This window comes from Delphinapterus leucas, chromosome 5, assembly GCF_059928025.1.
Source record: "Delphinapterus leucas isolate spDelLeu-1000000601 "Yukka" chromosome 5, BTC_Dleu_Yukka2, whole genome shotgun sequence".
NCBI classification, from domain to species: Eukaryota; Metazoa; Chordata; class Mammalia; order Artiodactyla; family Monodontidae; genus Delphinapterus; species Delphinapterus leucas.
The window spans coordinates 120,084,665-120,097,617 of NC_143133.1; the positions used below are offsets into that span (position 1 = coordinate 120,084,665).

A 12,953-nucleotide genomic window follows, 5' to 3' on the forward strand; every position below is an offset into this window, starting at 1 on the left:
TATTAGGGTAGTAGGGAAGATTTTCCTTTTTTTAAAAAAAATTTCTTTAATGATGTTTGTTATATTGTGTTTAAAATGAAACCATTATATAAGATTAAATGCATTTTAAAAATCACCAAGGGGCTAAAAAACAAAAAAAAAGAAAAAGAAAAGAAAAAAATCACCAAGGGGAAGAACAGTATAAAAACAATAAGAATAATAGAATAATTTTTAAAATTCCAATTCTACTCCAGGGTTCCTTAAACATGTTTTGTTTGTTTGTTTTTTCATTTTTTTTTTTTTAATTTTTTGGCCACGCGGCTTGCAGGGTCTTAGTTCCCCAACCAGGGATCCAACCCGGGCCCCTGGCAGTGAAAGTGTGGAGTCCTAACCACTGGAACGCCAGGGAATTCCCTCCTTACATTTTGAAAAACGAAAGTTTAATTTAGAGATCCAAACCAGTTTACGCTGTTGTCCCATCCCCTAACATGAAATGTTTTGCTAAAGTCCAGCTCCAAGTTAAAAAGCAAATAAATAACAAATTCCTCTCTGGGTATGGGTGTGATTTCTTTTTTTTTTTCTTTTGATGGAGCTGAACACAAGGCTTTTAAGTAATATTATCTTCTATCAGATATCTAGTTTAATCTCCCAAAATAAGAACATAGTTCCAAGTTTCTTTATGAGTACTTTAAATACTTTTACCCCCTAGGCAGTTTCAGAAAATAGCATGAATTTCCTATATTTAACATTACCTTTTTTCAGCTCTTTGAAAAAAAAGTTTTATTGTGGTACAGTTGACATGCAATGTAACATTCCTTTTTTTTTTGGCTGCCTTGGGTCTTTGTTGCTGCACGCGGGCTTTCTCTAGTTGCAGTGAGCGGGGGCTACTTCCTTGCGTTGCGCAGGCTTCTCATTGCGGTGGCTTCTCTAGTTGCGGAGCACGGACTCTAGGCGCACAGGCTTCTGTAGTTGTGGCTCGCCGGCTCTAGAGCGCAGGCTCAGTAGTTGTGGCGCACGGGCTTAGTTGCTCCTCAGCATGTGGGATCTTCCCGGACCAGGGCTCGAACCCGTGTCCCCTGCATTGGCAGGTGGATTCTCAACCACTGCGCCACCAGGGAAGCCCAACGTTCCTTTTTAAGACAAAAAAATAAAAGTTAATAAGTTAAAATATTTAAATATTTTCACTTAAATATTTTCAGTCAAGTATCGCTCTGCTCTTCAAGTATTAATCACATTTAGCTAATCCTTTTTGTAACTAACAAAACAATAATTTCCCCTTAGTTTTAAAATTTCAACAATGACTGCTGACATTTTCCTATATATTGCCCAAATCTCTTTCAGAATGTAAAAATTGAGCTCTAATAAAGGGATAAGATCGTGTTTACTTATCTTGCCATCTTATTTTACTGTAAAATAAAATAGGTATTTAACTCTCATGTGAACCTATTCTCTTACCTTTCAGGGAGGAAAAGCATATAAGCCTATATGGAAAAACTTTTAAGCAAGGTCAGATTTTTTTTTTTAAGGTTCTGTTTCCATAAATTGCCTGGCAATTAAACTAAGTTTGTTTCATAAATCTGCCCAGCATAGTAATTTTTTTTCATTTTCCAGAAGTCACTTTTTATAAGCTAAGTACATCCAGTCTGCTAATATGCATATCTAGATCAAACCCTTTTCCCCTTCTTAAAACCTGATAATCTCAGGCACTGATATGATAAAAGTATAGACCCGTTTCTTAACGTTGCATTTCAGAGCTGTGAATGCTGTTGGTCAGTTTGTACTAAATGCATCCACAGGCCTGACAAAAGCTCTCCCCAAATAGTAAGTCTTTAATAGTGATTTGTTATTTTTTAAAAAGATATAAATGGCTCTCTTGCGAGTATTATTAGCATTATTTTATTATTTATTTTTAACAAAACAATAATCACGGTTTTCCATTAGCTACTTGAAACACATAAGGTGATATCTGAGAATTTTTAGTACATCCCATGTTTCTGAGCAATGTCCTGAATGAGGATTGGTATCTCTCAAACTCTGAACTTAAAATAAGAGTTTAGAGGCAGGTGAATCAAAAATTTCTAATTCACAGGTCTCCAAAGATGCTGTTGGAGTAGAAAGGCACATGGCAAGTCCTGGGGAAGGTAGCCAACCAGACCATTCATGTAGATTGGTGTTTCCTCAGAGAATCATCACAATCTGAGGACACGGAGAAAATCCAGTCCACAGGGGTAGTTTTCTTTTAGCCAAGCTCATAGAGCGTAAGTAAAACAAACTAAAAATTTAGTGCCAGTTAAGATGGACTCTGAGCAATATAACGTCTAGACATTCATGTATCCATATCAGCCCTACATATATACAAATCAATACCAGAAGATATGTTCATCATATGGCCGCTTAGTAAACCTGGAACCAAACAAGGAGAATTAGTTCTGGTGTCCTCAAGAAACCATTCCCAATGAGGGCCAAATGGACCAGAGATCCATATTTTTGCACCAGGGCACTCTGTCCCCAGAACAAAACTAGGTGGTCAAATATTGTCATTCTGGATTCCTCTTTTATAGATGGTAAGCAGACCAGCTCCCACCCATTAACATATTTCTTTAGACAAGTTCAATATAAGCACTTACTCATGTATGTAACAATGAAAATCCAATCATGCTTCCCTGAAGTTCCACCCAAATCTCTGAATTTTGGGTGTTTACAGTCTTGTGGGTTATTTCTAAAAGCTACTGATCTCATCCCACTACATTTAAATTTTTTTCTAATTTCAATTTTAAAAGGTAAATTATTTACTTATAGTATCTTATTGTTGACCCAGCATACTCCTTACATGAATTTTTCACATACTCTTTGCAGATTATTTCTCAGTATTTCAGACAATTATCTTTCTTATTAGGCAGTCCAATTACAATCTAGTCAATATTATATAGTGTTAAGAGCCCTGAAGACAGAACTGTGTTCTTGGGAAAGTTATTTAACCTCAGTTTCCTTATCTATCTCAGAATGTTGTTTTGAAGATAAAATGAGGTATTATCAATGCACATAAACTGCTTAACATGATACCTGGTATATAGTAATTTTCCTATTACATTGTTAGTCCTAAGGCTAGAATTCGGTGAAGTTTTAAAAATTTTGGTTTTTCCCAAATATTTGTTGGCATTCTACCTACAAATCATCAAGGACCTAACATTTTGCTAGTGGAGGCAACCAATGATTAATTAAATAATATTTAATATAATACTGGGTTTAGAGCTAGAGTTATAAAGTGGCCTGAAGAAAAATAAAGCAGGGTAAGGAGATAAAGAGTAATGAGCATGGTAATTTAGATAGGGTGGTCAAGGAAGCCTTCCCTCAGGAGGTGGCATTGGAACAGAGATCTGAATGAAACAAGGGAAGAAACGAAGTGACTGTCTCAATCGTCAGGTGAATGAGTGCTTGTTTTGGCTTGTTAGCTGCACCCTTTCTGTTCTTAGTCACACTTCTTTATATGGGTAGTGAACTATTTATATATCTATGACTTAGGATGCCAAACAGAACAGTCCAGAAAGGAAGTGCCTAGGCTTCCCATGTCCTTTAAATATCCTTCAAATATTACACATTTCCCATTACTAACTTAGTACTTCTTGAATTGTCAGTTTTGTAAATGAACTTAGTATTTTAAGTCCTTCAAAGAGATACAGGCATTTTGGAAGACCCTATCAGAGGAAAGCAGCTCTGGTATGGAAGAAAGAATCTTGGAGTCAAGAGAACTGGGTTTGAAGTCCAGCTCACCCATTGGCTGTGTGGACTTGCCTGTGTCCCCTACTTTACTGAGTCTGTTTCTTTATCTATAAGATGGGGGTCATAATTTTTAATTTACCTATTTGTTATAAAGGTCAAATGAATTAATTGATATGAAAAATATGTGGTATGTTATAAGAAATCAATAGTTGACTCTGAAAGCTTGGAATATCCTTAAAGATAATGGGCGGGGGTTGGTTCTTTGCATAGAAGAATTCTTAAGCATATTACACTATACAAAAAGTAGAAATAATAAATTTATGTTAATATAATATTACATCATGGTAATTATAGTTACATTGAGTGCTTACTATATTCTAAGAACTATTCTAAATAAGTTACATGGATTAACTCATTTCTCACACTAACCATGCAAGATAAGTCCTGTTATTGTGCCTATCTAACTGATGACAAAATGAAGCACAAAGAGACTAAATAATCTGCATGTGGTCACAGTAAAGGGGAGAATTGGGATTATGAACCAAGAAAATTGGACATTGGAGCTCATGCTCTCACATACTAAACTATATAATTGTAATTTAAAGGATTATTTATCCTGTTTGAAGCCATCATTTTAGGTCTTTCCTAAAGTAACATCACTGTAGAAAGTGACAATAATTTAAAAAATAGAGTATAAAGTATAAACAAGTTTAAAAAGAGAGTGAAAAAGGTTTTAAAAAAAGTTAGTGTTGGGCTTCCCTGGTGGCGCAGTGGTTGGAAGTCCGCCTGCCGATGCAGGTGACACAGGTTCATGCCCCGGTCCGGGAGGATCCCACATGCCGCGGAGCGGCTGGGCCCGGGAGCCATGGCCGCTGAGCCTGTGCGTCCGGAGCCTGTGCTCTGCAACGGGAGAGGCCACAACAGTGAGAGGCCCGCGTACCGCAAAAAAAAAAAAAAAAAAAAAAAAAAAAAAAAGTTAGTGTTAACTAGAGGTTGGTTTAGATTATATCTAAAGTTAATACCCAAAATGAAAATATTAAGGATCATTTACTTTATTATGCGATTTCATATCTTCAGTCTCAAAACATATTCATTTTAAGAAAAAACGATTGCTTAGTACTAATCCAAGTCTAAGAAAGGCAACTAATTTAAACAGAATGTCTAAAATTCCAAGGCCTGTTTTTTTTTTAAATACTAGACAGTGTAGTAGTAATATTTTTGAGGAATTGATCATAGCAGATGTGATCAGTTTGAACCACAGTTGAACAATGCCCAGCAAAACAATGATTTTGATTATCTAGAAAACCTAAATAAAATTCCAATGACAAAATACATGATAAAAATGATGTGCTGTTTTTATTATGATGTGTTCTATTAAATTATTTAAAGTCTCTTTACCATGAGTTAGATCTATAAAGACTAGTGATATACCAGCTTCAGGATTATATTATGTAGAGAAAAGATCATGACTATTTACAGATGCTAAATGATAACCAATCATTCCAGGCATTTATTTATTTATTTATTTATTTTCCAGGATTTTAAATAATAGTTACCATGATACTATGCTGGGCCATTAATTATGTATTAACTAGATAACTCCAACAAGTAGAATAGTGTTTCAATACCATATCCCATTTCAAATATCTTTTTTATTACACTTTCCTTTAAGTACAAGCACAAATATGGTAGTAATGTAACAAACGTACTTTTTTGTGCATTAATAGATTAATAAAGAATAAAATATTTCGCCCATGAGCCATGGCCACTGAGCATGCGCGTCCAGAGCCTGTGCTCCACTATGGGAGAGGCCACAGCAGTGAGAGGCCCGCGTACCGCAAAAAAAAAAAAAAGAATAAAATACTTCAGATTGGCAAAAGCAAAACAACCATATACACACATAGATAAAAACCTAATCACCAAGTCTTTGACATGGTAGAGTCTAATGGTAATATTAGGAAAAGACACATGAATGTGTCATAAAACACATGCAACAAAGCTCATAGAAAATGGAGAGAAATTAAGCTCCAAAGAGGAGTATATATATATATATTTCTACTATACATGTATAGTAGAAGTACTAGGATGATTGACAAAAGTGAGGTGTGTTTTGATCAAGAGAAAAGTTAAAAAAATGGAAGCTATTATTAAAAGGAAGTTTTAAGAACATCACTGGTTTGCAGTCCCACTGAAATCTCTTTAAATCTCTTTTGTTCTATTATCTAGCAGCATTGGGAAAATAATACATATATACTCTCTCTTCAAAGAAGATAACAGGATACTACTTTTAAACAACAGAAAGTATCACTGAGGTCGACTATAATTACTTTGGATAGGTTAACTAAGAGTAGATAGTCTAAATAGAAATTCATTTATCCATTTATTTTATGTTTTCAGAATCCTTTCTACTTTAAACCTACTAGAGCTAAGTTGGTCAAAAGCTTTTATTAATCGTGTCTGACATCCAGGTAAACCAAAGCATATGATCAGGCAATGGTTTTGAGTTATTACAGCCTCAATTATGTGTTAGCCAACTCAAGCGACCATTATGTAGTCAGTAATAGGTATGACACAGCTCTGGACATCAGCAACCTGCTTATACTGATTTTTCTTGTGTTAACATTCTTAAGAAGCATGGAAAACAGTAATCGTATGTCTTCCTCATTAAAACCTTACAGTAGCGCTCTACTAGATTTCTTTACCTCTGTTTTTTGTATTAATAACCGTGCAGAATAACACTGTCTTGAGAAATGACAACACAGCATCTTACAGGGAAAGGAAATATAGGATGCCACTGTAGGGATAAATTTCTAATTACCAGTGATTATTGTGAATATAACACTATTTTCCTGAACATTAAAGTCTCCATGGAGGGTAGCTACAGTTCAAAAAAAATTGTTTTGAAACTTTAAAATTGCATTGGTGTACATGATAATGTAAGAAAGTGCACAAAAGAAAAAAATTTAAACATTGTTTAAAAAAAAAAAAACATTGGGGAAGCCGCTGATCCTTAGGAAGGCACGAGGTTGACTATTCTGAAGCATTTAGGGAGTCCGATTCATTTTCAAAGCTGGTTACAATCATCAGCATAGCACACCCTTGTGAGGGAAGTGTATTACCATTTGTGGTTCATAAATGAAAAAGCTAGGGCACTGAATGATTAAGTCACTCGCCCAAGGAGAATGAGTCAACGTCGAGTCATAGTTGACCCGGCCTAACGACTCCTGACGGTCAATCCAGGGCTTAGTCAGCGGGGGCCGGAGTGGCTTCCCTGGCTGGCACCCGGACTTGGGCTATTTCCGATCACGTTAAAGCAGAACAGTGGAAGCGAGAGGACCCAACTTGCAAATGATTTTTACTTCCACGCAAGCCTTAGCCTTGAGGTCTTAATCTCAGGAGTTGGAACAGGAAACGCTGTCGGGTGCACTCCCCCTCCCCCAACCTGTGGCAAGTGGGTACTGTGGGCGGCCCCGCCACCCCTTTTGGCAGTGATGGCCATGAGTGACCACCAGCGTTAGCGGAGCCGGGGGACCGGGGAGGGTTGCCTGCTTAAACGATTCTCCATCGCCGCCTCTTTTTGAAACTAAGAGAAAATGGTGTGCAGTCAAAAGAAAATTAAATGAACACACAGGCAACTTGTTCTAGGACCTCAACTAAGCAAACGAAGCCTTATTGTGCGTGCTGAGCCTACGGTTCCCAACCTTTCGGGAAAGATGGGAGGACAGGGCGACAAAGGGTACAGCAGGCATGCCTGGCAGTAAGTGCGACAGCAGCTATCCAGGCGGAAGAGCAGAGGTCTGAAAACCACTCTCCAGCACGCGTGTGTCCGCCGCGCCGAGAACCGCGCACGGCACCCATCGACCACGTGACCAGTCCTTTTTTTTTAAACTTCTTTGCCTAAAAGAAAAAAAAAAAACGAAAACGAGAGAGAAAGACAGGAGAGAGACTCCACTTCCCAGAAGCCTCTCGTTAAACACGCCGCCGCAGTCTTGCGCAGGCGCCGCCAGGGCCAAACGGACACGTCCGTCACGTGAACAGAAGCCGGCCAATGCGGTTTGAATCTCATTTTTTTCCTCTCACCCCCCCCTTCAGGAGCGGTTGTGCGATCAGATCGATCTAAGATGGCGACTGTGGAACCGGTGAGTATTGCTTTTGGCCCCCACCCCCACAGGCCCGCACGCTCCGTCTCTCTTCGGACTCGGGGACCCCGCGGGACCGCGTTCCCGGTGCGCACGCTACCCCTTGCCGCCCCCTCCCCCTCTTCGTGGGCCTGACCTCCCCGCGGACAACTGGGGGCGCCCCGGAGGTTGGCCGCGACGGCGTGTAGAGCCCACGTTCTGGTGGGGGCCCGAGAGCTCGCGGAGAGGTGTGGGGGAGGGGCGGCGCCTCAGGCGGAGCCGCGAGGGGGTTCGAGGGTGAAGGGCGACCTGGGCCCTGGGCTAGGTGTGTGGGAATTGTGTCTTCGGGATAGGAGGGCGCTGGGCCGTCTCCGAGCTGGCGCCCGGATCCGCAGGGAGGGTGGGCGGCGAACTGGCCTGGAATGAGATGGAGGGAGCCTTGGGCAGCCTTTCTGTGTCTCCCTCCCTCGCTCTAGCCCAGGGGCTCGGGTGCGGGGCGCGCGCCGGAACTCCTTAGACTGGTGGGCCAGGGAGCCGGTGGGCGCGCGTTGCCCTAGGGTGAGTTGGGCGGGAGTGGTGCCGCGGCGTGCGCGGAGAAGCTTCGACCTCGCCTAGGGGAGCCGAGAGCGGCCAGCGCATGTTACGCCGGCGCGTCCGAGAGTTGCCGGGGTGGGCTGCAGGGGAGGCGAGAAGGGTTTGGAGTGGGAAGGAGAACCCCGTGTCACAGGGTAAAGCTCTGCGAGTAGGATGAAGGGTGGTGGTGGTGGTTAGCAGCGGGATCACATTGTCCTCGCCCCTCCATGCTGGAGGCTGGGCTGTCATGGAGGAGGGAAGGGGGAGGAGCGAGGCCTACGGATAGCTGCTGCTGGTCTGGTTGCCGGCCGGACCTGCTGCATTTCACACGCGCCCGTCTCCCATTCATTCATCGTTTCTGCGCAGTGCTCACGCCTCAGAGAATGCGAGTGGGTGTAGATCCGTCTGTTCTTCCGAGTCTGTCTTTTTCGTCTGGAAGGTTCCTCAGGCACAGTTTATTGGAAATAGGAACTTAACTTTTAAAGTTACTTTTCCATTTGATTTTATCCGTTCTACTGGTTTCTCTCCCAGTTTGGGCACCATCTTAAACTTCTTTCAAGCAGGCTGATCCCAGAGCACCAAGTTGATTGATAACCGTCCAAAGGAGGGAGTATCTTTGTCATAGTTTGGGTTTGCCGGCAGTGGCTCACTGAAACTTCTAGGTCTGTGTTGCCGTTTCAGGAATGTCACATCTAAGTGATATTTTAGAGGCATAATACATTAACCAGAAAACCTTTGATACCCTGGAACCAGTTCTGGACCTTGGTTGCCGGATATTTTCATATATCTTTAATGGTAGTTTGTGATTTTGATAATGGCTTCCCAATTTGCTTTGACTTTTTAAAGACTTTTATAACTATTAAAAAATTAGTTATGAAAAGCTCTATAGAATACAAAAATGCTTATTTTTCATTACATTGACCTAAACACTATCCTTACCTTGTTGCCAGAACTTAAGGCACATTTCCTGCTTGGTTACTTATTCTTTTATTGGTACCAGTGTTTATTTACATTTCTGGAAATTAGATTGACTACAGAACTTTATTAAGTTGCTAAGTTGCTGATACAGTTAAATGATTTTTAGAACATTAATGTTAAATAGATAAAAGATAAATATGTAAAACTTGAACTTAAAACCCTTTAATGGGCTCTGATATTACTTCTGACTGGATCAGCTCTCCTACCGACCGTACCAGCGTCAGTAAAAGCATTACAGCTGGTAATAAGGGCAAGGCTAAAATCTCTAAACAATAAAACAATGTAGTCTGTGAAGTTTCAGTAACATTTAGGGCCTTTGGGTTTTGCAGGCTATGCTGTTTTGTTTCAACAACATGGAACAAAACTAAAAATTGTTGAAGGACTGTTTTGAGTCAGTAAATATTTATAGCTCCTGATACGTTTAGGACCTTGTACCAAGTGTTCTTTAGGATTACAGAGTTATACAAAATGTGATTCTATACCTTGTTCAGTGTAAATTTTAGGAACTTAATTTCCAGTGATCTGGTCAATGATGCAGTATAGCATTCCTTCTAGTGCTGACCCCAGGGAGATTTCAATGCTGCATTTAAATTTGGGGAGTAGGGAACCTAAAAACTTAGTGTGTGAAAGTCAAAAGCCAGATTGAAGCTATAATAGAGTGAGGATGCATGTAAAATAATCTTGTGTTTATTTTTAGTGAAAAATGCAACTTTAAAGTACGTTTAATGCACCTTTGTCCACAGGTTAGTCATTTAGAATTCTTTTTGACAGTTTTAAATAGTGGTATATATTTCTTAAGCAGCTGATTAGTGTTTGCTGCAATTGAGGTATCCGTGTAAAAGCCTACAAAAAGCATATTTGTTCATTGCTATTTCAGCTAGCTTGTGAGTTTCCTTATTTTTCGTTGAGCATAATCAGAAGCACCTAGAGTCATGGGTTTTTTCTGCTTGTCCCACCTTTGAAGGCATTCAGGGAATTTTTATTTATGGAAATTAAGTAAAATATCAGTCACTTTCAGTTTGATATTGTGCGCTTCTCAAGTGTGTGTGTATAAGATCATTTAGATTAAGAAGTGGCTTACATGGAATCTAAAAAAATTATACAAGTGAACTTATTTACAAAACAGGAATAGATTCACAGGCATAGAAAACAAAGTTATGGTTACCAAAGGGGAAAGGGAGGAGGAAGGGATAAATTAGGAGTTTGGGATTAACAGATACACACTGTATAAAATAAACAACAGGGACCTACTATAGAGCACAGGGAACTATATTAAGTATCTTGTAATAACCTATAATGGAAAAGAATCTGAAAAAATATATACGTACATATATACACACGTGTGTGTATATATATATATATAACTGAATTACTTTGCTAATACACCAGAAACTAACACAACATTGTAAATCAACTATACTTCCAAAAAAAACAAAAATCCCACAACAAAACACAGACACATAAAAGAAGTGGCTTACAGATATTAAACTTGTTGACAAGCTTGATAGGTATATTAAAGGAAGCATTTTACCTCTTAACAGGTAATATGGCAAAGTTTTGAACATTGGGATAAACAATACTCTCCTATTCTGTTGGCATTTAAATTGTGGTTAGGTCAAAATTAGACTTTGTGGGTAGATCAAAGTTAGACTTAATACCAGTTGGCGAAGGTGGCAGGCCACCTTGCCTCCAGTGGGTCGTGGTTTTTGGCAGCTTTTATCTTCATTCTGCATTCTTCATTATTGGGGTTTTTTTGACTTGTAGTTCTTTTAAAGGTAAGAGATTTTGGTTTCTTTAGTTAAACTGAAGGTATATAATTTTACTTGTTTTTACATTGTATCTCTTGAATTTTTCAAACTGTACATTAGTTTCATAAATGGAATCAACTTGGACAGTCAGCTGATCTAATGTTTCCTTTTTTTATCCTTTAGAAACGTGTTTTGTGTTGCAGAGAGTTTATTAAAAGTAAATAAGTCTTAAATACGTGTTGACAAATATGTTGTTATATAATGCCATGTATTTTTGCTAACCAAAGACTATTGATTAACAAGCAGACCTTGCAAATTAATATGCATATTTTTGCTTTAAGAAAGAACCCAGGGGCTTCCCCGGTGGCGCAGTGGTCGAGAGTCCGCCTGCCGATGCAGGGGACGCGGGTTCGTGCCCCGGTCTGGGAGGATCCCACATGCCGCGGAGCGGCTGGGCCTGTGAGCCATGGCCGCTGGGCCTGAGCTTCCAGAGCCTGTGCTCCGCAGCGGGAGAGGCCACAAAAGTGAGAGGCCCACGTACTGCAAAAAAAAAACCAGAAAGAACCCAGTATATCAAAGTTCATTCATAAACCAAACAAATTTAGTTCTGGTGTTTATATTTTAGATTTCACTTTGTTTTTTACTCTGAATTAAAATTATGCCTAATTATTTGACTTAGAGAAGTCCAGTTTAGAAATAGACATAGTTTTACACACCAAAGTTGCAGAGAATAAAATGTTTAATGAATTATGTAACCTTAATCCAATTTGGACAGAAAATTCTATGCAAAATTTTTTTTTAAGCATTCTATTTAATTTATATAAGGTTAAGAATATAGGAGAAGTACCAGCAGTCCTGGATGTAACAAGCGACCTGTGAAGTACTTGTTCTAGCAATGGTAATTTCTTCTTTTCCTTCTCTGCTACTATTAGAAATTTCCTTGCTCCTCTGGTACCTCTGAGTTGCTCCATTTTTGTCATAGAGAGTTTTTTGAGAAGTGGAAACGAGCCTGAATTATAGTCTAATTTTAATATCTGTGTGACCTTGAAGACTGAAATTTCTAAGTCTAGCTGAAAAATGGGAATAAGATATAGTGGTTTTGATTTTCAAATGCACTCTTCAGGGATGAAAATTTATCAGTTATGAAGAACTAGATAGGGGACTTCCCTGGTGGCACAGTGGTTAAGAATCCGCCTGCCAATGCAGGGGACATGGGTTCGAGCCCTGGTCTGGGAAGATTCCACATGCCGCGGAGGAGCTAAGCCCGTGCGCCACAACTGCTGAGCCTGCACTCTAGAGCCTGTGAGCCACAACTACTGAAGCCCACATGCCACGACTACTGAAGCCCGCGTGCCACGACTACTGAAGCCCGCGTGCCACAACTACTGAAGGCCGTGCGCCTAGAGACCATGCTCTGCAACAAGAGAAGCCGCCTCAATGAGAATTCAGTGCACCACAATGAAGAGTAGCCCTGCTCACAGCAGTGAAGACCCAACACAGCCAAAAATAAATAAATTTATTTTTAAAAAAAGAACTAGATAAAGTTAATATTCCATAGGTATGCTGCATGTAGGTGTATCCATGCAAAGTTGTACTCACCTTTTCCTCTCTTTGCTAGGAGATTTACATAGCCGACTTTATCATTTCTTTGCCATTATTAAGAAATACAAGGCTTATGACCCATAACCCACAGATAGTCTTCCCGCTCCTTACTGTAAAAATCACTAGTGTTTCTTTAAAAGTTCCTGTACGTGCCTAGAGAAAAAAGAAAGGATGGCTTTTGTCTCTTAAGTACTAAGTAGTCCCTTCTAGAACCTGAGAATGTGGTCAGAAAAAT

General features: G+C 39.7%; 1 protein-coding gene across 4 annotated transcripts in view; it reads left to right on the top strand.

Moving 5' to 3' along the window:
- The first annotated feature begins 6,939 nt into the window (after nucleotides 1-6,939).
- EIF4E (eukaryotic translation initiation factor 4E) overlaps nucleotides 6,940-12,953 on the top strand; it is a 48,755-nt gene continuing 42,741 nt past the window's right edge. Inside the window, exon 1 of one of the 4 annotated variants that reach the window (XM_089911323.1) lies at nucleotides 6,940-7,925. In XM_089911323.1, the coding sequence (XP_089767449.1) occupies nucleotides 7,821-7,925 (105 nt within the window). In that variant the 5' untranslated portion in view covers nucleotides 6,940-7,820. Of the gene's footprint in view, nucleotides 7,926-8,455; nucleotides 12,015-12,953 lie in introns of those variants that run through there. The other 3 variants (XM_089911322.1, XM_022582402.3, XM_022582405.2) reach the window with 3 other exon arrangements.